Raw genomic sequence first — 27,864 nt, forward strand, 5'->3', positions numbered from 1 at the left:
GGATGCATTGCAGGGGGTTGGACTCGATAACCCTTGGAAGTCCATTCCAACTCTTATGATTCTAATAACAATGGAAGGCTACAAGTCCCCATCCACCATCCCTGACATAGGACTGCATAAAGACAAGCAGTAATTTTGAACACCGTCACTTCTTTAAGCAGATGGGAGGGCTGGGGAATTGCTATGGGATCCTTTGTCTAAACTACAAGCTTGTGTCAGTTCTATACCAGTTTCAGTGGCTTGGTTTCCAGCAAAGAATCCTTGGAAAGTGTTGCTTGCTGTGAATTCTATTGGAGCTAAAATTCAGGAATGCTGAATCTATAACCCTCCAGATATTTTTGGGCTACCGTTCCCATCATCCCTACCCATCGGCCATGCTGGCTGGGGTTGATGAGAGCTGGTGTCCAACAACATTGGAGGAACTCCAATTTCCCAATCCCGTGTAACTCCTTTCATAAAACTATAGGGACAGGACAGGGAATGATGCTTAAACCAGTTTAACAATTGAAGCTGTGAAGTAGAAAGATAACCACTTATCTGAATATTGTCAGGAAAGGGAAGCTTTTAAAATTCACATGAAGAAAAGAATTGTGCTTTTTAGTTGTGCTAACAATGCTGGTGACAAGCTTCCCCAACATTTTCCAGTACTAAACCAGTAAGTAAGTACACACAAAACAGTGCCATACCACATTAAACAGTCACAGCTTCCCCCAAAGATTCCTGGAAACTTTAGATTGTTAAGGGTGCTGAGAATTGCTAAGAGATCCCTATTCCCTTCACAGGGTTATATTTCCCAGAGTGGTTTAACAGCCAGTCCCTCTTCCCAAGGAACTATGGGAGTTGTAGCTCTGTGAGGGGGATAGGGGTCTCCTAAGTAAGCTCCCTACAAACTCTGTGGAACCCAATCCATATGACTGTTTAATAAACAGGTAATCTGGAAGCGAGCCTTATCAGAAAATGTATCTTGCTTAGCTGATAAGGGAGGAAATGGGGCAGATCCCCTTCTTACACATGTCCTTGCAAAAGGCGTTGATCTCATTTGCTCCCCAACCATCTCCAGGTATGAAGATTGGGGACACAATGAGAGGAGGACTTACAGGTGTGGATGGGACTTTCCAAATACAGCTCCATTTCATAAATATCTGAAAAGGGGACGCTATATGATCCACCTGGATTCCATGGCATAAAGTTCAAGAGGCCATTGTGATGGGTAGGGCACCTTCCAGACCTCAAAGCCTTTTTCAACTGTTTGTTGGAGTTGGCGGGAAGAGTGTGGAAAGGAGTTTTGTGGGCAGGGGGCATGTCGAAGCGCTCTGGGCAAGTGCAGACAGAGAGGATCACGGGTCTGTGTTTATAGGACTGTGGATGCACACCCTGTCTGTCTCGTTTGGCAGACCACATGACAGGGAGCGTGGGATGGCTCGACACCCCATTGTCGGGATGTCTTCGGTCACAGGAAGTGGTGGGCCTGGGTTGGGGTTGGGTCTCCCATCTGTGCACAGCAGGACACTGGAGTCTGCCTCACACTTGGTGGTACGGCTGTAATAGGGCTCCATCACGTGCCTGAGTTCTAGTGGGACAGTAAGTGGGAGCACCTCGGCTTTGATGACGGCTCCCAGGTGGGTGTCTGAAGAGGAGCTTCTCCGGAGAGCCTCTGAACGACTCATTTTGATCAACAGGTCAATGGTTTTGTTCTCTGTCTCAACAAGACGATCAGATGCCTCATCCTCTTCGCTAGCTTCACCCACCACCAAGCATCTATTGATGGAACCTGGATCTTTGTCATAGACCTTCCCAACACCAAGGGCATCCTTGGGTTCCTTCTTGTCCTGGTATCCTTTCTCCAAACCTTTTGAGGACCTTTTCACTGAGAGATCCAAAGGGCCCTCACTGGGCTTGGCTGCCTTCTCCAGCGCTTGATGGATATGGAACAGTTCCTGCCGGATTTTGATTAGCTGGTCCCTTAGCTGCTTCTGTGCTGGGCTGTCCTCTTTGGCCAGGTCTGAGAGCTTCTTCTCCACATCCTGATACTCCTCTAAAGTTTTGGACAAGTCACCAATGAGCACTGTTGTTGCCTCTGGGTCTCTCGGGTCAACAGTTACAGCTTCTGCTTTGCTTGGCTTGAGAAGTAGGTGGTCCGAAGGTGTAATTATGGGGGATAAAATGTCAGAGCCGCCAATCTTTTCCTGGTCTTCAGGTGGGCAGGCATGGAGTTCTACGTGCCAATGGTCCAGAGACTTTGAGGGTTGCATAGGGGCAGCTCTCAAACTACTAAAGGTAGAGGGACAAAAAACAGACAGGGTGGAAGAGAACTGTTAATGAAGTAGTGCAAAAAAACAGAACAACATCTAAGGTAAAATAAGACCTCTCTGGTTTGGTTGAATGAGTTTGCAAGGGCCACTTCCAGATTGTAACTATTCTTGGGTGGGAATCAGTCACATCAACAAATTCAGATTGCAAAATTTAAATTGATTTGGCATTACCCTTTGTTTTGTGTTTTTCTCTGAAAGAGCACATTTTTTTGTACCACTGCCACTTTTTTTGTACAATATTTACATTCTGAAGTGTCTTCCAATTCTGAGCTACAATTGCTTCTGCAACTGAGAGTAAATGGACTCAACAGCTCTTTATGATTAATGTTTAAATTTATATCCAGAAACAGTGTTGGAGATGGATGTTGGTCCAGTGTTGACCAGCATTGGTCAATGTATCCATTGACCGGGAATCACATTGGTATCCTGGCATATCACCTTCCCAAACTCTTGCACCTGGGGCAATCCTACCACATGTGGAGGTATGTAGGAGAAGCATATAGGAGAAGCATTAGGGTTTAGCAAGGATAACTTCCTTGGTGCCAAATACCACTTTGGTGATATTTTCAATGACGGCTCCCTAGTAGCAGATGTTGTTTTGTATAGTGGCTTAACCACAGGGCATTGCAGCCTTTCATTTCCATGTATTCTTCAACAACCCTACCACCACCATTGCAATGAACTTTTCTGATAAGGGCAGCAAGAGGAACATCATATAATATTACATGATGTTGGCTATTTAATGAGTAATCTTTCTGATTTGTGTGCAGGGAGATTAGATTACGTTTCATCAAAGCAAGTGTCACCCCACACCTACCAGTGCAGCTTCCCAGCCACTTTCCTTATTGTAATCTTCGGGGAAGTGGGTTTGTTCTGCAAGAGCTCCCAAGCAACTCCCAATCAGCATCACCTTAATTTGCCAGTATGTGATTGATTCCTAGCCAAATACCACAGCAGCTTGAAGACATGCCCACAGACTTTTTGTGATAAAATAAAAATGGCTCAACTTCATCTAACATCCTCAGAAATGAATTGAGATGAAAGCTCAGTAAATAGCTCATGCCATCTAACCTCCCATCTGACCCTGTGCAAATAAATCGAGATGAATGCTCAAGGAACAGACTGTCTGGAAGTAACCAATGTGCCTGGTGGGCGGAAAGATACATGGTTGCCCGCTGCAAAACAGAGTAGGCAGTAACAGCCTGAATGGCCAAAGTGGCCTGACTGCATCATGTGTTCCAAACAACTCTAAGCTTTGCTTTAACAAGTCTCTGGTCTGTGTGCCCATCCCTCAGCATCAGGCCTGGACTCTGCAGCAGCCTGTTAAAATAGAGGTCCCTAGCTTGATAACCCCGGATGTAACCCTAATCCCATTCCCCACTTTATATTTGTATGTATACATATTGAGGAGAATTCATTTAAAAAAATAAAAGAAAAATTGCTTGCAAAGCTATACAGCAGGAGTGGGAACCTAATTCAGCTCAGGGGCCATATTCACTTCCAAGCAACTTTCCAGAGGCCACATGCCCATTTGCGGCCAGAGGCAAAAGTGGGTGGAGCAATGGAAGTGAATGTTATCTTTGTACACTGGGCTTCTTTTACATATATACACCCCGGCCTCTCCTCCATCCGTGCAATCAGAGTTCAAGGAAACATCCCAGCCAGGCAAAAAGGCTCAAGGATGGTATGAAGTAGAGCTGCTGAGGGGTGTGGCCTGGAGAGAGAGGGTGTGACGGGAGAATCCCAAGAGCCAGACAGAGGCTTGGTGGGCTGCATTTGGCCCCTGAGTCTGAGATTCCCCATTCCTGCCACACAGGATATCTTACAAAGCATGTATTAGGGATGGAGGCTGTGTAGCGCATCATACCTGGCCTGGTATGTGACTTTTGCAGGAGTCAGTACATCAGAGCCTACAAAATCAAGGCCGTTCCCTGCAAATTTCCTCTTCAGGTTGCTGTGGTTGGTCCCTCCACTATCCAAGCAAGTGGCCATGGGTAGTTCTGCCTTCCTGACACTATTGGGGAGAAGGGCGGCTCCCTCTTTTAAACCCGCAATGCTCCGGTAGGCGTCAGGGACTGGCTTTCTGCACAGGCTGTTGACACCCAGGAAAGAACCGCTCTCCTTCTCGCGGAGCAGCCATTTCTCTTCTTCCGTTTGGAGCAGCAACGCTTTGTGGCTTGTTTCTGGAGGAGGCGTCTCTTCCCGGAACCCTTTCACCCAAGGATGGCCGTTCTTCAGCACTGGCACCTTCAGCAGGCCAGCTTTGGGGGGCTCTGTGGGGGTTTTGGCCTGGGGAGGAGCGGGCACGGCAGCTGCGGGCTGTTGCTGGGCCTCAGGCTTGGCGGCGGCCATCTTGTTTTCCGCTGAACCAAAAGAATGCTCGAAGAGGAGCGGGTAGTAGAAGCGGGGCAGGAAGGCTGACCTCTCAGGGTTCTGCAGGGGCTGGAAGTGAGCAGAATGGGGGTGCATCAGCTGGGCAGTGGAGGCCAGGAAAGGCAGCTGGGTCAGGTGGGAGTGTGGCGTGGTGCTGCTGGTCACAGAAGGGCTGAGATAAGAGAAGAGGTTGGGGTTCAATGGATAGTTGATCCCCAGCAAAGAGAGGTTGAGGCTCTGGGGTTCATGGTATTCACCGTATGCCGGAGGAGGATAACAGGGGATGATGTTGCCATCGGGAGACAGCGTTGGGACCTCGCTGGCACCTCTCCTTTGCCCGTTGGCTACTAGCTTCCATTGTTCCATCAGGACCCCCCCAGTCCCGGGACACTTTTTGGGCACTTTGCAATGCTTTGGTTTGGCTTCTAACTCCAGAGGGGAAGGCGGCTCTTTCCCCTTCACTATGTGTTTCTTCAAGGAGAAGACATCCGTGATGATGAAGTCCGGTGTGGGGTCTTTGCAAGGCTTATCCCTCTTATTTTTAAACTGGAAGAGCAAGGTGTTCATGTCAGGCTCTGCCGAGTCCTCCCCAGCAGGGCTGGCCTCTTTCGCCTTCTCCTTCTTCTCCCCGGAGTCCATGTCCTGCAGCAGCCCGGACAGCTCCTCCTCTTCCTCCTCCTCCTCCTCTTGGAACTGGTTGGTTTCATCACTCATCCTTTCTGAGGCCAGGTCTTCAGTCCCTGTAAGTTTGTCTCCACTGCTCTCTCTGTCCGCTGCCTGCTTGTGGTTTGTGGTTCCAGTGGCCCCCGAGGCGCGCATCTCGGGCTCATCAGACCTCCCGCGAGTCCGCGAAGCCTCTGTGGCATGCAGGAGCCGGAGATCCGGGTGCAGGAGGTTACCCTTCTTATAGGGCCAGTCCGACTCGATGAGCAGCGAGAGGGAGTTTTTACACAGGCTGTACTTCATGTGGTTGTAAAGGTGGGATTTCTCCATGCAGGTGAAAGGGCACTGGAAGCACTTGTAGTTATAGGGCTTCCCCCATGGCCTGGGGATGTAGTGGGGCTTCTTGGGCTTGCGTTCTTTGTGCTTGTAGACCGAGGCCAGCTTACAGCCCGCTTCTTCCTTCGACATGGCTGCCCCCAACAACCCAGATCTCAAGTTATGGGGTGTGGGGCTCGAGGCATCCACGCCCAACGGCTCACCTTGCTGGAACCACAGCACAATCTGGAAAGAGAGAAAGCACAAAGATGCATTAATAGACAATTGGCAAAAATGTATAAATCTAAATCAAATAAGTGTTGGAAATATAAAGAGAAAGAAGGTTCTTTTTATTATATGTGGTGGTCTTGTAGAAAGCTTACTGGGAAATGATATATAATGAAATGAAAAGGATGTTTAAAATAACCTTTGTTAAAAAATCCAAGAAGTTTTTCTTTTGGTAATTATAGGGACAGAACTACCTAAAATGCATGGAAACTTATTAATGTATGCAACTACAGCAGCAAGAATGTTACTCGCCCAAACATGGAAAGAAGCAGAAGTCCCAGCAAAGGAAGAATGGATACAAAAACTTACAGAATACGCAGAAATGGTGAAACTTGCCAGAAGAATAAGAAATCAAGATAACAAACTTTTTATAAAAGAATGGAAATGGTTTATTTAATATTTACAGATAAATTGTAAACGGATAAGATCATTGGCAGGATTATTGTACTAACCTGCAGTTTTATAAGAGTATATATTTGAAGTAGATGAATAAATGAGCAAATTAAGTTAATTTGGATATGCAGAGGATATTAAAAATAAATTCACTGGAAAATATGGGCTTTAGCTCAGCAGAAGAACATTTGTACTGCACACAGAAGGTCCAGGTTCAATCCCCAGTATCTCCCAGTAGGGCTGAGAAAGTTCCCAGTATGAAACCCCAGAGAGCCACTGCCAGTCAGTGTAGACAAAACTGACCTAGATGGACCAATGGTCTGACTCTGTATAAGACACCTTCCTGTGTTCTTGTCATCTCTCACACATTTCACATTAAAAGGTGCATGATGCGACATCTGTGTGTACAGAGTACAGTGGCATCGCCTCACTTTTCTTACTTATTTCATATATATATATATATATATATATATATATATATGGTCATATCCAACTCATTCCTATTTCCTGTTCCTCAGAGATTGATTCATGCACAGCCTGAAATCGTAGCTGGGAAAGTGGACTCCTCTCTCCTCTGCAAACACAGTTAGCAGGTCAGATGCTCAGAAACATTTGCTCTTCATGTGCCTGAGGCAGCCTCAGAAATATTCACAGGCAGACCAGGACTGGTTATTCAGTTCTGGCACACTTCTGCTGTTCCCCTTCTGTGCTAGACTGAAAAATCCCCCAGTGCACTCTCCCTGGCAAGAAGGGGGCTGGGGCAGCAGGAATGTGCTGAAGCATAACCACTATGGAGAGAACATAATATCAGCCTTTGGTCTCAACCAGCAGAGCCATCCTTATCATAGAGGAACTGCGCCTGGAGAGACTTCTAATGAATCATAGTTCGCCTTGAGTGGGGCTGCTTGCTCCATTTTGGCAGACTCCCACTGTCCTCTCCCTTCTATGCTAAACAGAAATGTTTGAAGCGCTTCATATTCGCTGCCTGTTAGCCTTATAACAGCCCTGCAAGGTAGGGGAATAAATTAGATTTAGTTCTCCTCTGAAGGGCCGATTGATATTTTCTGAAATAATTTTAAAACCAAAGCACAGCCACCTTTCGACATTCACACTTTACTAAACTTTGCAATGCAGTTCTCCAGCCACAGTGGGTACAAAAATGCGCTTTCGTGGGTAAAATATGCATAAAAATGCACTTATTGAAAATAACCAGCAAAAATGGGAGGGGGGGTATTTTGCAAGAATGTGCATATTTGGGAAGAATTGCATACAAACTCATGCATGTTGTGAGAGATCTGAGTCAGATGCTGATGAATTTTCATGCTGTAAAAACAACCTGCAAACTGATGTGAAAACGTGGACAGCATGTTTTTATTATACAATGTGTGAAAGAGAGAAGGATAGGGAGGGAGAACTTGAAAGAACCCAAAATTGGCAGATTTGCCCCTCTCGAAAAGTAGGGCATAGCAGATGAAGTTATTTCTGTGTTTGGATGTGTATATGAGAGAAATTTGAGCTGCCATTCTGGGTTTGTGGGGGGTTAAAATTTGCCCTTGTGTCTTTACCTCTGACTAAAAGGCTGCGGGTTTTTAAAAATCTGTTTTGGAAAAACTTGCAGGCACCAACACAACTTTTCCTAATGGGCAAGTAGCTATTTTGGGAAGGGAAGTTATATTGGGAAAGTGGCACTGGAGGAAATGGTTAAATGCCCTCTTCTGTCAGTGCTGTGGTCCTAATCTGAATCCATCCCACCCCAGCTGCTTTTCACAAAAAAACACACACAAAAAACAAACCAAACCCAAAAAACAGAAAGCGGGGAGATCTGATCATAGGTCTCCTCTAGTTTGGTCGCCAGAGATTACAGCTTGCCCTAAAACAGGCATGGGACTGATTTTTCAGCACGAAGACCACAAAAACGGGTGGCGCAATCAATATAAATGTTACCTTTATACAGTAGGCTAGTTTCTACACATTCAAGGGGTAGTGTACTGCCTAGGCTGATTTGAACTCTCAGTAACAGTTCACAGTCCCTTTTCAAGGCTATCTGTGGCCTCTCAGCGCTGGACAAGGTTTTGCAGAGTAAATTTATGCATAGTACAAAGTAGAACCATTTTAGCAAGCTGCAACAGGGAGGTTCTGGGGAGTGACCCCCTGGCCCCAATCCTGACCCCTGGTGTCTTGATTTTTCACTGGCAAAATTTTGGAGGTTTTGCACACCAGAGAGTGTCAGTTTGATCACATACACCAGATGAAGATGAGCAAGGGAGGGGCCAGGGGCATTTGGGCAGGCTTGCTGTCTGCAGGGGTCTTTCTACTGCTACCTGTAGCTTTGGGAACAAGGCTCTGGGGCTCTGAGAGACAGGTGTTTGGAAGCCTGCTTGGCAGAGCCTTTCCTGCACTAGCAGATATTCTTGGTCTGTTGAATTCCTCTACCTGCCACAACGCATTATTTCCGCTGGGCTGAGGAGACACAGCATTATGGGGATTTGCCCGGGGGCCAGCGCCACGTCAAGAGATTTTGCACCTGTGCATGGGAATTGCTGGATCCCTTTGCCACAAGAAGCCTTGAGAAAAGGAGCCAGATGCAGGGCAGGGAGCGAGGAAGGCCAAGCAAAGGGGAGAGAGGTTTGGGGGGGGGGTAGAGGGTGGAAGCAAAGGAGCAAGAGCACCCGAGAACAGAGAAACCAAAAGGGGAGGAGGAAGGAAATAAGCAATGAAGCAGCATTATTTGGTTGGAGAACTGCCTTGCAAAATTCAGCATTCCATTTCATGTACTGAAAGAAGTTTGCCTTTAAATGCAAACAGAAGCAAACGTCTCCTCCATCCTTATACTCAGACCAGCTGGGCTTGAGTGTCCGAAGTTCCAGAAAATACAGTCCCCTCTTTTGCTGCTTCTGTTTGCATTTAAAGGCAAACTTATTTCAGTACATGAAACAGAATGCAGCCATCCTTTGAAATTCAAACATCTCTGAATTTTGCAAGGCAGTTCTCCAACCAAGTAATGCATACAAAATTGCACATAAAGTTTGTATTCAAATGTAGATGTTAGTAAAAAAATAACATGCAAATGTGCCTGATATTAGGGTAAATCACTTGGGGGGAGGGAAGTGTATATTAGGCAAAACCACGTAGAAATTCTTTTGTTTAATTAGTGCTAAAAAGCTGGTGAATTTTCATATTTGTTAAAAAATCTGAAAACTGATGTGGAAATATAAAGAACCGAACATTTATCAGAAAAATGAGAAACTGAGAGAAACTGAAACGGTCAGTTTCGTCCATCTCTACCTGAGAACACTGGTGCAGTTAGGTAATTTGAAACTCTGGATTTAATAGCCCCCCCCTCTCTGTATATGTGTGTGTGTGTGTGTGTGTGTGAGAGAGAGAGAGAGAGAGAGAGAGAGAGAGAGAGAGAGATGGCAATGTCTATTACTTCAAATGGTCTCATGGGGTACAGGGTGAGGAATCTCTATCAGCCCGAGGGTCTCATTCCCTCCTTAGCAACCTTCCAAGGGCCACATGCCAGAGGCAAAAGTGGGAGGGGCAATCAATACAAATGTTACCTGTACAATAGGCTGGTTTATGCACATAGTGCCACACACCTCTCACTATCCTCCACCCAGACAAGCAAGAGGCACCATCAGAGCTTAAGGGACACATTCCAGCCAGGCAAAAACAGCTGGAGTCTGAAGCAGGGCGAGTGAAGGTTATGGGCCGAGGGAGATGGGCCTGGGGAGAGGTCCCAGGGCCACATGCAGAGGCTTAGAAGGCTGCATTTGACCCTGGGCCTGCAGTTCCCCATGTCTGCTTTAGATTATAATATGTATTACAGTGGTACCTCGGGTTACAGCTGCTTCATGTTACAGATGCTTCAGGTTACAGACTCCGCTAACCCAGAAATAGTACCTCAGGTTAAGAACTTTGCTTCAGGATGAGAACAGAAATTGCGCAGGGGCAGCGGGAGGCCCCATTAGCTAAAGTGGTACCTCAGGTTAAGAACAGTTTCAGGTTAAGAACAGACCTCCAGAACGAATTAAGTTCTTAACCCGAGGTACCACTGTACTTCAAAATGTGACAATCCATCCCTGCAAGTCCTACTCTGTTAGCAGATTGTTGGAGCCTGCAAAGCGCTTTGCAGGCACCACTGACCACCTGATCAGTGGCGCCTGCAAACCCCCTTTGGACAAAGCTATGCCTTCAACTACCCCAGACCTGATGTCATACATGATGCCAATTGTAGAGGGAAGTGGGTGTAGCTTTTCCTTGTGGGCCAAACAGGGAGGCCTGGCAGACCCAATGAGGCCTGTGGGCTGCAGGTTCCCCACAGCACAGGAAGACAATTCCCTGCCCCGAAGGGGCTGCAATCTAAAATTCTACATGGGGCGGCAAACGAGGGAGAGGAGGGCGACAGCGGTCATGATAAATTCAAATACAACTTGAAATACAACTTCATTCTAAATGTACATTTAGAAATCAGGATTTGTGTATACTCTGACAAAAACAGCGGGGAGGGGAGGTTGAGATTCAGAAACTGGAGTGCAGGGTAGGGGGTTGGAGCACTGTGGAGGAAGGGGTGTGACTCAGTGATAGAACACCTGCTTTGCTTGCAGAAGGTCCTGGGTTCAATCCCAGGCATCTCCTGGAACTCTGCCTGAAACCCCGGAGAGCTGCTGCCATTCAGTGTGGACAATACTGAGCTACGTGGACCAGTGGATCAGCACCTGCAGTATGTTCCTGTCATAGCTGTCAACGTTTTCCCTTTTTTAAGGGAAATTCCCTTATTCCGAATAGGATTTCTCGCAAGAAAAGGGAAAAGTTGACAGCTATGATTCCTGTGCTCATCTCAGCCTCCCTTTTATTGTTCTCTCTGCAACAGAGTGACATGGCGACCCCTCTGAAATCTGCTAATCCAGCAAAGGTTGTTAGACAGCAGAAAATGTGTTCCAAGAGTGCTGATATTCCTGGCAGCCAGCAAGGTATGCCAGCAACCCGTGCAAAAGGGAAGGTTCTGTAGCTATTCAGCAGAAATAGCTGAAGGGGGTGTATGTCTCTGGGGGAAACCTGTTCTGCAAGAATCTGGGTAGTGTCCAGCCTCACTTGACCACCAGGCGTCACTAGTGCTTCGGCTGAGGCAGCTGCTTCTCAAGGGGTGGAAATTATCTTCCTTTATAAGGTTCAGAATCTGCCCCACAGTTTTTGCACAATGTTTGGTTATAAAGCACTCTTCACCAGGCCAGAGTTGAAATCCAACCCACTTGGAAGCTGGCAGAGGCTGTTATGACACCATCCCAAGATGATCAGAGTCGCTTTTGTCAATCCAGAAGGCAGGCATCAAGCCTGAGCTGTAGGAAATGGGGCAGACATTGCCTTGGTCAGAGCAGCAAATGGCGCTTCCCCCAAAACCAATTTGTGTATGTATTTCATATTTTAAGTCTGAGCTTCAGCACTTCAGCACCCAGGACAGAAAACTCCACAAGGACTTCTCCCCATCTTGTTTCTTATCTGATTAATAAGCTGAGTAACAATTTGCTCCATTTTATGAAACCCCAAATCAACTGCTGGGAAGATGCCTGTTTAACTGAGACATTTGGAATCCGAGGATACTCAAGGATACCTGGGCAGCACGCAGCAGCATTAAAACCACGGTGAATCATAAAAATGTAAAAGGAAAGGAAATAAAACAGTATCACAAGGATTTAAGAGACCAGAGTTCTAATCCCCACTTAGCCATGAAACTCACTGGGTGACCCTGGGCCAGACACTGCCTCTCAGCCTAGCCTGCCTCACATGGTTGTTGTGAGGATTAATTATTATTATTATTATTATTATTATTATTATTATTTATTAATATAGTTATTATTAATTGAAAACAAACCACAGAAGCAAAAATAAAGTATCACCAATGCACTTCATCCCCCCCAAACCAGCAAAGAGACGGTTCCAAAGTACATTTCTGACAGCTAACCTTGCAGACCAGCAGCACATCAAACGTTCCCAGTTCTAAATGGATCAGGATTTCCCAAAGCTACTCTCTTTTAAATTTTAAAAAATAATAAATTGAAGAATGAATAGTTGCATCTGTTTGGGACCTAAAAGTGAGGCGCAGTGACCAAGAGAATATGGTTGGTGGGTTTACAAGTGTGTCCTTTATTTCTAGCTCGTAAATGTTGGATGGAAAACATGACATGAGATCGGGACTGTTTAGCAGATTCTCACGTCTGTGTTCTGGTTTGCCATGTTTGAGCATCGCAACACTAGCCAGGCTCACATTGCCCCATCTCTGCATCAGGAAAAGGGATGAGGTGCAATGGACTCATAGACTACCCACAAGGGAAGCTGTCAGTTCCAGGTATTTGTTACCATTACCCTTCTCCAGGTGACCAACTTCACTTGGGATGTTCTAGTTCTTGTGAAACAGAAACGGCCACCCCCAGGGACCAAGAGGGAAAGCGCAATAATGAGATCAGACAGCTGTGGAGATAGGGGTGGTGGCAGCAAAGATGCTGGACTCAACAACAACAACAACAACAACAACAAATTTATTAAATTTGTGAGGTCCATGCCTTTACACAAAATACCATAAAACATTATTAAAAGATAAACAAAAAGATTATAAAAGTAAGCTAAAATTCATGCCATGCTGTCCCAGCAAGGAAACTACCCAATAAACCCCACCATTCAGGGAAGAAGATACAACAACAGGTTAGGAGAGCAATGGGAGGGACCTCACCGTTTCATCCAGGAACCATACCCTAGTTTTCATAGCCTTCACCACAAAGACCGCTACCACGTGAGAAATCCGTGGATCAGCGTCCACCAGTAAAAACTTTACTTGGTCCTCAGAGTTGACTATTGATTTGGGAATAGTTTGTAACATCGCATCCCTGAAGGCCGAATAGATGGGACAATACAACATGTAATGTATGAGATCCTCTTTGGTTCTCATATAACAAGGACATATCCGCTGCTCTACTGGGATTTTTGCATATCTGCCTGACAGATAGGCCGTAGGAATGGTTTGAAAACGGGCCATAGTAAAGGCTCTCCGAAGAGTGGGATTGGTGATATTCGCCAAGTAATTGGCGCAGATTTTGACTGCTTTCAGTCGGGGAAACCAGTGGGAGGACCCTGGGATCTGTATTTTTGTGGTATCTAACAGAGCGTCTCTCTCCAGGATCCATTTCCGGAGTTTGTCCGGGCTCCACCGTTTGAGGATATTAAACTCCGGTAGGGTGTATCTAACCAGGATCTCAGATAAGTTTTGGCGCCAAGTGGTGTTCTTTTGAAAAGATACAAAGGCTTGTTTGGCCAATAAGGTGTTTGAAGTGTTTGCAAGGTTGATGTAAAATCGTAGGAATCTTAAGTGGGCCCTGGCAGACACAGAGGGTAAACCAACCTCCACCCTCAAGAAAGCTGCTGGGGTTCCTTGAGGAAGGCCTAGAATCCTCTTGAGATAGTAGTTTTGCAAAATTTCAAGCCGTTCCAACAGCCTCTGGTTCCACCCCCAGAGTTCTATCCCATATAACATCTGGGGAATAGCTTTCCCAACAAAAGCTCTTAATGCCGGGATCACCAATTGTCCTCCCCTGGTATGGAAGAAACTAAGCAAAACACCAATTGTTCTTCGTGTTAGGATGGTTACAGCCTTAAAGTGGGCTAGCCAGCTAGATGTAGCCTGGAATGTAACACCCAGATATTTAAAAAAAGGGCACTGTTCAATCACATGTTCATCTAAAGACCATCTAAAGGTGTGGCGAGCTCTAGTGAACACCACAATTTTTGTTTTGTCATGGTTTATCTTTAGTGAATTATGGGAACAGTAGGCTGCGATCCCCTCCAGCATGCTGCGTAAGCCTCTTCGGGTGAGTGCCATTAAAACCATGTCATCGGCATATAGCAAAATATTCAGGCGTTTACCTTCAAGGGCTGGAGCCGATGACTTGTACTTTGCCATGTACTGAACAATGTCGTTTATATAAAAGTTAAAAAGAAATGGGGCTAGCAGGCATCCCTGTTTGACCCCTTTCCCCAATGGCAGTGGGTCCGTAAGAGTTCCCGATGACCCAGTTCTGATTTTGACTGTAATGTCTGTATGTAACTCTCTGAGAATTTTTAAAAGTCGTCTGTCAATGTCCGTTTCATATAATTTTTTCCATAGTCTATCTCTACAGATTGAGTCGAAGGCAGATGTCAAGTCAACGAAGGCCACAAAGAGTCTGCTCTTATACGCTTTTGCATATTTAGCTACCAGGGTCTGTAGTACCATGCAGTGACCTATCGTATTGTGGCCCTTTCTAAATCCTGCCTGTTCCTGTTTGAACAGGTTAGAATGGTCCGCTGGACTCATAACACCTACAATTCCAGCAGGATCTTCAGCTCATTAATGGGAAGCGCTGCAGAGATGGGGCAAAGATTTAAGGGTTTATTCCTCAACCACTGAAACCAATCATTAATGCTATTTGTTTCCCTAGAAGCCTTCCAGATTTTTTTTTAATTTAAAGACGACTAGAAGCTTGTGGGTGCTTTTGTAATAGCTGCTTATATACAAGAGGAGCATGGGGTTGGGGCATGCCAGATTCAGCAGGCAGTACGAGTCAGTCCCCCCTCAAAGCTACTCCAAAGCTTCCCTACCTCCTTCCAGGGCCTTCTTGTCAGCCATTTGCAAAGATACAAACTTTATCTTTCCACAGGCCTTCTTTCCAAAAGGCCAAACACTCTCTCTCCAGCCTGAACAAAGCAGGTGAGGGGCATCTAACAGTCATCAGCTACCAATCACCAGTGCTGATTTAAGCCATCAACACACAGTAAGGAAACTTCTTTAGCTAACAGCTGTACAAAAAGCTCAGTGAGAAGTTGGCACGCTAATTCTGTTCCTCACAAAAGCACACCCCAATACAGTGGTACCTCGGGTTACAGACGCTTCAGGTTACAGACTCTGCTAATCCAGAAATAGTACCTCGGGTTAAGAACTTTGCTTCAGGATGAGAACAAAAATCACGCGGCAGCAGCGCAGTGGCAGCGGGAGGCCCCATTAGCTAAAGTGGTGCTTCAGGTTAAGAACAGTTTCAGGTTAAGAACGGACCTCCAGAACGAATTAAGTACTTAATCCGAGGTACCACTGTACATAATGCAAGTGGAACGATCACATCTACATCACCAAAAAAAGGGAAAGCATCACCACCCTCCAAAAGAGGGGACAGCTTTCCATAAAAGTTGCATGTGCTAAAAAAGAAGGTGCTCCTCTGCCTAAAAGTGGCATAGGCTAATTTGAGCATTTAAAAAAACCCTCACCAATTTAAACAGAAAAACATCTCATCACCATGGAGAAGGATGCAGCTTGAAGGTGGGGTTCAGCTCAACACAATAATACAATAAACACACACCATCTTCCTCCAGGAGTATCAAGACCAGAGTCTAAAATCACCTCACTGTACCATAGAGGACAGGTCTTCTGCAGCTTAAAGAATTGTAAGGAAATGGAATTTCAGTCAGAGCTGTTTTTCTCCTCCTTCCCCCGACCACACCTAGGTGGGTGTGGCCCAGAAGGCGGCCTTCTCTGTGGCAGCCCCTAAGCTGTGCAATTCCCTCCCCACAAAAGTACACCTGGCACTGTCATTGTACTGCACCCTGGCCTTTGACACCCAAGGTGCACATTACTAGGACCCAGCCTATTCTTCTGATTGTAAATGCTGGTTGTGGGAGGAAGGGTATTGTTTTGGTTTGTTATGTATTTTGTGTTTTTATCCTGTATTTTTTATGCTGTGAACCACCCTGTGATCTTCGAATGAAGAGCGGTATACAGAGTTAATTAAATAGTTTTAGCTGACTCTGTGCGTGTGTGCGTGTGTGTGATGGTTTTATGACCATCCTGGGACCTCGTGGTGAAAGGCAGGTAAGAAACCCTAATTGAACCACCACCACAGGACAAGCTATGCCTCCAGTTCCCCGCTCATCTCCATGCTTTGTTAATAACCAGCACTTTGTTAAGACCATTAACTCTTCACTGCTTTCCACAATAAACACTTAAAAGCTTGATCTGTTTCTACCCCAGGCTACAAAAAACAGCAAGTGCAAAGCTTTTGCTAATAGCCAAGGAAGGCCTGGGAGCCAATAACCCCACAAGTCATTGGGATAAATGGTTGGTATTGATCGGTGTTTATGTCTGCGGTGTTTCAGCTGGGGGAAAACCCAGCCTGCTGTTCCCATCCTCAGCTTGAACCTTTCACTTTTGACATGAAAATGAAAGAGGTGATGAACCCACAAATAGAGATTTGTGGGGAGAAATTTAATTCAGTTTGCACTTAAAAGCGAGGCTATCTGGTTTTGCACTTTACAAAAACAAAATGTGAAGTGAAAGGCAGCCACCCATCAAAATTTGCGTTAAAATGTGTATATTTGCTGATGAATTTTCATGAGGACTTAAAAAAAATAAATCACAAATTGTTATTGAAAAATATCGAGAACTGAATTTAAGACTGGAAAATGAGAAACTGAAAGAAATCAAATTGAACAGATTTGCCCATTCCTACCCATCAAGCAATGAGGTTAGGGAGACGGTTGTTCACTCAAAATATCTCCCAGCAACATGGCAAATAATCAGGGCAACGTGAGTTGCAGTGTCGCGTTCTGATCCGGTGAAGGAGCCCACAGAGTGAGACTGATCAGGACTTGCAGAACCATGGAGAGCTCCAAGTAAGCCACTTGCTCTGACAGCAGACTGAGCCTTTTAAAGCTCTCCCAGGCTCCGCCCCCTTGTGGAGCATCTAAATTCTTAAAGGGCCAATGTGCTGGTCTGAAAATAGGCACTTCTCCTACTTTCCATGGTCTCCCACCTTTGCCGCTAGATGACTCTTCGGTTCCTTCCAGCTCTACATTTCTATGATTCTATGAATGTGTGAATCAGAATGTAGATGCCTTTCAGACTTTGCACTTCTCTCCAAATTTCTGATAACAGTTCTGAGCACCAAATAATGCAACCAAAAATGTTGGAAATGTGTGTTTTAGGATAAAAAACATACATTGTGAAATAGACACACTGAGATAAGATACATATTTAAGTATATCATGTGTGATCAAAATATTAAACTTGTGTAAATCTACCCATCTCAAATCCTATCAATGGCAAAGGCAAATGAATAAATAAGAACAAAGTTCATTGTGGGCCTCCAGTTTTAATTCTGCAGCAATGAACCTTAGTTATCAATATTTAATTATTTAAACGTCTTTATTATTATTATTATTATTATTATTATTATACCTCTGTGCAGTAGGGTATTTCTACACACTCTTCTTACTCTCCTTCATCCAGACAAGGGAGAGGCATTCCTGGAGTTCGAGGGCAAAGAGGGTCTGTGAGGTGTGTGGCCTAGGGAGGTGGGCTGTGGCCAAAAGAGGGTGTGTGTGGCCTGGGGAGAGTTCAAGATTGGACTAATGAGAAACTGAGAGGACCAAAATTGAGAGATCCTTCCATCCCTATGTTCAGGTACCACCCGTCCGACATGGATGAGGATCCCTCGTGCCAGGGAATATACATTTACAACTATATCCCCATGGCAACATCAGCACATGGTCCTGAGTAAGCGGTTGGGTCAAAGTCTGCCACTGGCTTCTGGCTGCAATCAATGGCACGAGGCCCATTGATTGCAGCAACTCTGAGGTGCACACTCCGTATAAAAAAAATAAAAAATGAGATTATATAAACACGCCCGCTTCCAGATGAATGAAAAGGTTGCTCTTTTCCCCATCTCGTGGAAATCACCCGGGGAGGGGCAGGGGGAGCATCTCGGAAAGGAACTTTCTGTTGAAAGCTCGCCTAGGAGCAAATGATCAGCTAAAACAATTGGACAGCTCATTAGGGGGTGTATTCAAGCAGAAGGACCACAGCTGACCTTCCCGTGTGCCAGAATCTCTAAACGGCCAGGAGGAGTTAAAATCTCCAGGAAGCGGCTGGCAGCTATTGGGTCAGGGAGGACAGCTCCTTCAGATGCACCAAACCTGGAGCAGGACCAACTCAGTCCACCCCACAGGTGGCTTCGGAACATTGGGTGGTAGCCAACCAAGTCCTACTCAAAGTAGACCCATTGAAATGACTGGAGCAACGTTCGCCGCACCCATTCATTTCAACGGGTCTCCTCTGAGCAGGACTCCTGTTGGAGACAGCCCATAGGAAGCTGCCTTATACTGAGTCTGACCATTGGTGCACGCAGCTCAGTATCACCTACACTGACTGGCAGCAGCTCTGCAGGGTTTCAAGAAGGGGCTTTTCCCCGGCCCAGCCTGGAGATGATGAGGATGGAACCAGGGACCTTCTGCATGTAAAGCAGGTGTGTTGCAACTCAGCTACAGACCTTCCCCTTCCAAGGGCTTCAGGATAATTCATAAAATCAAAGGCTGGTGTCAGCATCTGGGATCCCAGGAAAGCTGCCAGATCCCCACTGCTTAAACCGGCCCTTTATTTACTTATTGTCAGCTCTGAGCAGCACCAGGAGACTAGCTCTGGCCACCATTTTAATTTCTCACAATGACACTGAAACAGCATCACTCTGGGGCACTGTGTGAAATCAATAGGATCACCCGCATTCACCCACTACAGTGGTACCTTGGGTTACATATGCTTCAGGTTACAGACTCCGCTAACCCAGAAATAGTGCTTCAGGTTAAGAACTTTGCTTCAGGATGAGAACAGAAATTGTGCTCCGGCGGTGCGGCGGCAGCGGGAGGCCCCATTAACTTAAGTAGTGCTTCAGGTTAAGAACAGTTTCGGGTTAAGAACAGACCTCCGGAACAAATTAAGTACTTAACCCGAGGTACCACTGTACTGAGAACCCTAACCCCAGGCCCAGTTGTCCTAGTGCATTGCTTCACTCCATTCAGTTGTAGGAACAAGGCATTGTAATTGGGGAAATACTTGTGGCGCTCCTCTTGATACAGTCTGGATCTTCCCCAAATGCCCAAACAGAAACAGCTACTATTTTTTAATTCCTGCTGCAGTTTGTTGTTAACAACTTTTCTATACCAATTCAACAAAAAGTCCTCTGGGTGGCTTACAAAATCATAAAATCCATAAATAAATAGCAGCACGTGCATTAAAACTATCACAGTGACCAGCATAAGAACAAAGGAATAAACTATATACAGTGGTACCTCGGGTTACAGACGCTTCGAGTTACAGACGCTTCAGGTTACAGACTCTGCTAACCCAGAAATAGTACCTCGGGTTAAGAACTTTGCTTCAGGATGAGAACAGAAATCGCACGGTGGCGGCGCGGCAGCAGCACGAGGCCCCATTAGTACCTCAGGTTAAGAACAGACCTCCAGAACGATTTAAGTTCTTAACCCGAGGTACCACTGTATTCTGGAAAGTAGTCTGCTTGTCTGCCTGCCTGCCTGCCCTTCTGTTCTCTAAAGGTTTCGCTGCCTCTCAAAATACCTTCACAAAACTTGACACAAGGGGTCCCAAACTGGGGGCAGTGGTCGTTGTCAACATTTGGACACTAGCTGCCATTTTGAATCAAGATGGCGGACCAAAACACAACTTTGGTGTGATCTTTTAGGTATGAGTTAGGACACCACTCAATATATCACCATTAAGCTCGACAGGAGGGTTTCTGAGGTGGGGGCAGTGGTCTTCAACAATGTTTGTATGTCAGGCATCATTTTGATGCAAGTTGCTGGACTGAAACGTGACTTTGGGATGATTTCCCCATTTTTGTGTGTCATAGGTTCACCTGCCTCTCAATCTATCATCACCAAACTCTGCACAAGGATTCCCAAGGTGGGGGCAGCCATCTTCATTTATGTTCCAGGCGCCATTTTGAATCAAGATGGCAGACCAAAATCCAACTTTGGTATGGCTTTGCCTGATTTCTTGGTGTGGCTCGCTAATTACACTATCCATTTAAGAGAAACGCCATTTTTTTGGTTTCTACAAATTCCTGGGCAGTGCTGGGCACTCACCGCCAATCCAAAAGTAAAGAGCAAAACACATAATAAACCAGTATAAGAGGAGCATGAACCAGCAAAACTCAGCATAAATGTACTATCCTTAGCCACTGAACACACAAGGGTCGGCTCCCATTATTTGATACAGCTGTATGGTAGCTGTATGTTGTGCTAAATTTCATTGCTACCAGTGGGTGTGTTGTGAACAGTGAACGTCATTGGACAATGTTGCTACTCCCCCACCTTTTCTGCAACATGTGCTGCTGTTCTCTTATGATTCCCCCATGAAAATAGCAGGAAAGAACTTTATGCCAATATACTGCCCCAAATTTTGCAATTGGTTCCCCTAATTTCTGGGTTAATGGGGTTGCAGATAGAACCAATTAACATGAAAGGAACACTAAGCTATATTCCACTACATTCCCAGAAGTGGCTTCTGAATCGTGTGAAAGCTCAAACAGAAATAGGAAATTAACAATGTCAGAGAAATGGAATAAATTACCACCTGAATGCAGCCTGAACGAGACTATGGTGGAGCAGAGTTTAAAAAACCACTCCTGCTCTTCATTTCCTCTCCTACGGAAGGTCCCAGAGCTTTGTTGTCTATTGAAGCCCTCTCCCAGCCACACACCCCTTCCAGACTCTCATTTGTATGTTGCCACCGTGCCCAAGTCACTTCAAGCTCTCAAACTGTGCTTAGGGGAACCCTGTGCCTTTCAAGGTCTTCTGATGTGCAGGTTTTAAGTGGGTTCAGCTTTTTTTCCCTGGGATGGAGATCAAGGACCAATGGTGGTGAGCTTCACCTGATGAATCTCACAGCCTCTCTTGCGGGCACAGGAGCTGAACCCGAAAATAAAAAGCAAAAGGAAACCATAAACACAGGAAGGTGTCCATCTAGCTCAGTATGGTCTACACAAACTAGCAGAAGGTCTCCAGGGTTTCAGACCCAAGGTCTTCCCCTGCTCTACCAGGTAACGTCAGGGAATAGAACCTGGGAACCTTCTGCATGCAAAGCAGATGCTCTACCACGAAGGGATGGTCAGTCTTTGTTTTGTTGCCTTTGCAACAAGGGCCCTGCTGGCATACAGTGGTACCTCGGGTTACAGACGCTTCAGGTTACAGACGCTTCAGGTTACAGACTCCGCTAACCCAGAAATAGTACCTCGGGTTAAGAACTTTGCTTCAGGATGAGAACAGAAATTGTGCTCCGGCGGCGTGGCGGCAGCAGGAGGCCCCATTAGCTAAAGTGGTGCTTCAGGTTAAGAACAGACCTCCAGAATGAATTGAGTTCTTAACCTGAGGTACCATTGTACTTGCAAATAGCCCCTCACCCAGCATTTTCACCTGCCAACTCCTGGAGGGTGAGGGATGGACAGAAGGAGGGAAAGAAAGCAAATTGTCATGCCTTACAGTTAAGGATTAGTCTGAAATCCAACTTGCTGGCAGCTCCTCCGGGCTGTAAGCTCCCACTTTCAAAAGTTGCAGGTGGAGCAGGGTGGGCTGGTGGTTCTTTCCCTTTCCATCGCACTCACCTGAGCAGGTGAGCCAGGTAGAAGTGCCTAGGAGAGCAATCCTTCCGTCACACTGATACGGCTGTGGGCAGAATGGCATCCAAGCCCAGGTTGCGGAAAACAGCACAGCCAACTGCTCTGCCCTCTTCTTCCTCCCCAGCCAGCACCCATTTCCACCCATTTGCCCTCCAGGCTTGTTTGTGATTTGCAGTGGCCCTGGCAAGATTTAGAGTGGGGAGGAGGAGGAGGAGGACACAGCAGGCAGCGAGGGGGTGAGGTCTCAGCAAAGACAAACCCTGGCTCATCGAAAGCAGGTCAAACCCAGCCAAGCACCTCAACAGGCACAGAACGAGCAGGATCAGTGCACACAAACCCAGCTGGCAGGAGGGGAGGGGAAGAGTAGGCAGGTACTGCCAGCCAGGCTGGTTTGAAGTTGACGGGGCAAGTGGCTGGGCTCCTTGGCTTAGGCTGCAGATCAGCCGTGACAACATCTAAACTGGTGCATCCAACAAAACCTAAAAGCAGCGGGTGGAGGACTTCAAACCCTAGGGCCAAATGTGGCCCTCCCAGCCCGACTCTTGGAAGTCTCCTCCAGGCCTCACCCATCAATAGCTCTGCCCTACGTCCTCTGGTTGCCAGGCCAGGTTCAAGGGTCTTGTGATAATTCCCAAAGCCCTAAGCAACTTTGGCCCAAAGGACCTTGTGATTCTCTATGCTCAGTTGCTGAGATTCTATGATGGAGGCACTTCTGGTGGTTCCCTACTTGCCCCTGATGATCATACCCTCCAACATTTCTCCAATGAAAATAGGGACAGCCTATTCAGCTGTTGTTGTTGTTGCTGCTGCATTTATACCCTGGCCATCTGACTGGGTTGCCCTAGCCACTCTGGGTGGCTTCCAACATATATAAAAACATAATGAAAAATTAAACATTTTTTAAAAAAATCCCTATACCTTCAGGGCTGCCTTTAGATGTCTTCTAAAGGTTGTATAGTTACTTATCTCCTTGACTTGGGGGGCTCGCATAACTCCATACCCTCCAACATTCCTCTGATGAAAATAGGGGTGTCCTAAGGAAAAGTGGGACATTCCGGCATCAAAACAGACACTGGGAAGTGAGTTCCACAGTTTATGCTCTGTTTGAATAAGTCCACGAGGTCTAGTGCCATGAGAGGCAGAGAAAAGTTTTTCTCTATCCATTTCTCCATGCCATGCATCCATTTAGGAACTTCTATCATGTCACCTCCTACTTTCCCTCTCTCTAAATTAAAAAATCCCAAGCGCTGCAAAGTTTTCATTGCAGTGGTACCTCGGGTTAAGAACTTAATTCGTTCTGGAAGTCCGTTCTTAACCTGAAACTGTTCTTAACCTGAAGCACCACTTTAGGTAATGGGGCCTCCCGCTACTGCCACGCCGCCGGAGCACGATTTCTGTTCTCATCCTGAAGCTAAGTTCTTAACCTGAGGTACTATTTCTGGGGTAGTGGAGTCTGTAACCTGAAGCGTCTGTAACCCGAGGTACCACTGTACAGGGAAGTTGCTCCACCTCATTGATCAGCCCTTTTCTGACTCTAAATAACCTTTTCGAGGTGAGGCGACCAAAACTGTATGTGGTATTCGCACGATAGATTTGCACCCTGGCATTACAAGACCCTACGCTGGGGAATCCTACACTGGATCTGGCGATCCTACCCTGAGCAAAAAGGCTGGTTGGGTAGCCATCTTGTCATGGATGCTTTCAGCTGAGATTCCTGTATTGCAGGGGGTTGGGCTAGATGACTCTTTGAGGTCCCCTTCCAGCTCTAAAGCTCTGTAATTCTGTGATTCTATGACCTCCATCCATTTCTAAAAGTCTACGAATTTGCTTTGGGGTTTTTTCCAAAGCCATCCACAAGGGCTTAGGAGCTGTCAAGGGCCTTTCACTCTGCATTGTAAGGAAGGGGAGGCATTTCCCACTGACCTTCATCCTCCCAGATGGCATAGCTTAAGCCTGCACAGGTGGCTGTCCGGATGGCAACAGCTTGGCAAAGTGAGCGGCTTCTGTGCAGTCCGAGAAGGAGCTCTTCCTGAGACTTACCTCCCTGGGAACAGCTTGCGTGAAAAGATGCCCAAGGAAGAAACAAAGCGAGGCAGCGGCCAGGAAATGCCATCAGGACTAGAATCGCCACAAGCGGAAGTATTGTTCACTGCCTGCCCAGAAATGGGCTTGACCAAAGAGGTCGTAAAAAACAAAAAGCAAAAGTGGGTGTTGTGAAGGGCAGCTCATGGGAAACAGGTAGATCTGACCCATGGACACATCACCCCACCTGGGAAGCTGTCTCCTAGAAATGACCTTGAACTTGTATTTGTTCATTTGCCCCTGGATTGTCTACCAGGACTGGGAAATGGCTGTAGCTCAGTGGCAAAGAATCTGTCTCGCAAGCAGATGGTCCCAGGTTCAAACCCCAGCTGCTGCCAGTCATACAGTTCTGAGCTAGATGGACCAAGGGTCTGATGTGGTATAAGGCAGCTTGCTATTTTGGGGGGAAAGGCTAGCTCAGTATTGTCTACACTGACTACCAGCAGCTCTCCAGGATTTCAGACCGACTCTGCTTTCTCCAGCTCTACCTGGAGACACCAGGGATTGAACCTGGGACCTTTAGCATGCAAAGCAGGTGCTCTACCACTGAGCTACAATGGCCCTTCTTCCATGCTGCCAATAGGAGAGCAGTGAGTGTCCAGGATGTTGTAGCACCAAGCCAGCACTCAATGCCCCCCCCCCATCCCTTTCTCCTTGATTAGGTACATCTACTTCTCGTTGATTTCTGATGGGAAACCATGCTAATCTCCCTGTCATTTCAAGAAGTATTTTTCCTGTCCTTCCCCAGGGCAGCCTTTTCCTTCAAGGTCAAGGTGCTTATCTCTCTGAAACAATCAGTATTTACATTCCTCAACCCTCCGAGACTCAAGTTATGCATGGTGGGAACCTGCGCCAAGAGATCTTGTTGCCGAAACATGTGATTTGTTATTATTTTTAATCACAGATCTCAGAATTTCAAGCGTCCCCCCCCTCCCCCGTTTAAGGTCTTGTGTGAAAAAAAACAGGAGATTTTTCAGGGTTAAGTCCTGCTCAGAATAGACCAACTGAAATGGATGAACCTAAGTTAATCTTGGCCCATAATGAGTCAGCTCTGAGAAGGACCAGAATTGGATACAACCCTTCAACCTATCCCTGTCCACTTGATAACAATGAGTAGCCTGTCTAGGAAATACGTCTTCACAGAGCAAAAAATCAACTTGTGGAACTCACTGCCACAAGATATGCCTAGTGCAGAGGACATGGGGTAGGTGGAACAAGTTATCTGCTCCTATGGGAAAACCCATCAGCTCCTATGCACAGCTCAGTATATTCCAACACTCTTCTGAAGCCATGTCTTTCAGAGAAAGACTGGTAATGACAGAGAGGCTATCTTTGGGGCAGGCAGTGTGGTCCCATCAGGGCATGACCTCTGGGCAGATGTCAGGGCCCCCAGAAACCAGAATGAACAGGAAGTCCCCCAAATACAGCAGAAGCTTCTCGCCACATTTTTAAGTAAGTGAAGTAGTACACCTTGCCTTCTAAAGATTCCATGTTCCCCAAATCCAGAATGTAAAACCATCTAGCTGCACACTGAGGGGAGATTGTCAGTGGCAAGGCATCTGCTTTGCATGCAGAAGGTCACAGGTTCAATCCCTGGCATCTCCAGGTGGGACTGGGAGAAACTACCATCTGCAACCCTGGACAGCTGCTGCCAGTCAGTGTGCACAATATTAAGCCAGATGGACTAATGGTCTGACTTGGTACATGGCAGATTCCTGTGTATAACCTTGTAGCCACATGTAGGCCCTGGTCAGTTTTGGATGGTAACGATGGACAAATCTGCCAGTTTTGGTGTCTCTCATTTTCTTATCTTCCCATTCTTCAGTTTGACCAATTTCCCCATCACCTTGAAAACTTTTTTTTTTTTAAAGTTTGCATTGAAATTCATATGCATTTGTGTATGCATTCCACCAAATAGATGGATTTTTGCAACCAGTTTCCACAGGCATCTGGTTGGCCACTGTGAGAACAGGATGTGGGACTAGATGGGCCACTGGCCTCATCCAACTGACTCTTCCCATGTTCTTAAAATTCAAAGACATCAGAATTGCCAAAGGCACCTGCCTTTTGGTTCAGGAAGGGCTCATCTGCAGTTACCTTTCATCTGCACTTTGAAGTACAGATCTGGGCTTTCCAGGCTTGTGTCTAGGCTTCCCCCCCCCCCCCCGCCACTTTCCCCATGAAAACTCACTCTTTACTGCTGAATCAGAGCACTGAAAACCTGAATGGACCAGGGAAGCCTGCACCTATGCCTTGAAAGCACAGGGCAAAAGTTAAGTGTGGATAAGTCCTGAGTGCGAATGAGCTCAGTTCACATTCCGCACCCATCTGCACACCTGCCAACAAAGTTTGAAACCGCCAACGTAACTCAAAGATTGCGCTTTCAAACTGGGTTGAGACATAGCCGAGCAGCAGACCATTTGCTTTGCCCGCAGAAGGTCCCTGGTTCCATTCCCACCATGTCCTGGTACATGTCTGGAACCCTGGAGAGCTGCTGCCAGGCAGTGTCTACAATACTGAGCTAGATGAGCCAAGGGTCTGACTCAAGATTAGCCAGCTTCCTATGTTCTCAAGATTGACAGATGCACTGTGTTCAGGATAGAAGCCCATCTCTGTTTGGGGTGTGCGCTTTGACTGCCGGCTCCTTGGTTCACTCCAGGCCATTTGGAACGAAACAATGAGCGGCTCCTGCGACTCTTCTTTAGCTGTTCCACAAGCTGCCCCAGGGATATCCTTATCTCCCCGCAATACTGCGCCGCCCTTGGGCGCCACTCCTTTCTACCAGTTCCCAGGCTTGATTACCCTCCTGCCTTCCGCTCCCCCTGCCCGTTTCTTAATGGCCTTATATATTTAATCTTGCGTTTGGCAGCTGCCTCTATTTGGAGCAATGTCAGGTTAATTCATAACTCATCACCACGGCTTGCAGTTCAGAGAGGCCTGCGGTCTCCAAGGGGAAGCTGTCCTTTGATAAGATGATAACAGAAAACTTGCTCCGCACGTTACTATTATTTTTAAAAAACAACAACAGGTAGCTTGAAAGTTTTATTCCTCTCTCTCCTCCCGGCTGAAAGGTCAGGGCGTCCTGCCTGCTGCTCTCCCCTCCCCCCTCTGGTTTTTGCCCTTTGTGCTTTGATAGGAGACATGTTCTGTTCCGAAGGCTTCGTAATGGCCAAGCTCTGATGTAACTGACGGGCCTTGCTAGCCTGACACACCCTGCAAGGGGCTTTTGGGGCTAGGGAAAAGGTAAACTCACCCTGACGGCTGCTGTTCGGAATAAAACCAGGGAGGTGGCGGAGGAAGAGTGGGGCCAGGAGAAGGAATAAATCAGGGTAGGGGAAACTGTGGCCCTCCATCTGTTCATGGACTCCAACTCCCTTTAGCCCCAACCAGCACAGCCAATGCCCAGGGTGCAGGTGCTGCTGTTGATTTTAAATGCCCTAAATCACTTGGGCTCAGGATACCTCAAGGACTGCCTGAGCCCTTATAAACCTCCCAGATCACTGAGGTCTTCAGATGGTCCTCCATGGCTCAGATGCTCAGCTTTCTGCATCTGCGGGAAGCTATGCACAAACTATTTGGGTCCAATTTTATGGAACTCCTTTCCAGCTGAGAACAGACAAGCCCCCTCCCTGTTGAACTTAGTGTCTATAGACGACTAATCCAGCAGGCACCGTAACTGAATTCTGAGTTAAAGTTGTACAGTAAAGGTAAAGTTAAAGGGACCCCTGACCATTAGGTCCAGTCGTGGCCGACTCTGGGGTGGTGCCGCTCATCTCGCTTTAGTGGCCGAGGGAGCCGGTGTACAGCTTCTGGGTCATGTGGCCTGTTATGTACTGAAGTTCTCACCCTGGGCCAGCAGGGGGATACTGTAGATAGTTATGCAAATGAAGGATCGAAAGTGACGTTCAGTGATTGGATAGTTTGTATGCAAATGAAGGATCAAAAGTGACATT

The 27,864-nt window shown here is 46.6% G+C and overlaps 1 protein-coding gene across 1 annotated transcript; it reads right to left on the reverse strand.

Annotated features, from left to right (window-relative positions):
• Positions 1-200: 200 nt before the first annotated feature.
• PRR35 (proline rich 35) lies at positions 201-6,139 on the reverse strand. The gene is made up of 2 exons (XM_080981953.1): positions 4,180-6,139; positions 201-2,271 (listed from the first exon to the last, which is right to left on the reverse strand). The coding sequence occupies exons 1-2, from the start codon at positions 5,814-5,816 to the stop codon at positions 1,338-1,340; spliced, it is 2,571 nt and encodes an 856-aa protein (XP_080838079.1). The 5' UTR covers positions 5,817-6,139; the 3' UTR covers positions 201-1,337.
• Between the last annotated feature and the right edge of the window lie 21,725 nt (positions 6,140-27,864).

This window comes from Podarcis pityusensis (assembly GCF_964106645.2).
Source record: "Podarcis pityusensis genome assembly, chromosome: 14".
Lineage (NCBI taxonomy): Eukaryota > Metazoa > Chordata > Lepidosauria > Squamata > Lacertidae > Podarcis > Podarcis pityusensis.

Bases quoted from the DNA above. Each gene is read 5' to 3' on its own strand.
- PRR35 (XM_080981953.1), bottom strand. From the start codon at position 5,816: ATGTCGAAGGAAGAAGCGGGCTGTAAGCTGGCCTCGGTCTACAAGCAC. The intron at 2,272-4,179 runs GTATGATGCGCT...CTCTACCTTTAG, and splicing joins AAAGTCACATACCAGGCCAG to TAGTTTGAGAGCTGCCCCTA.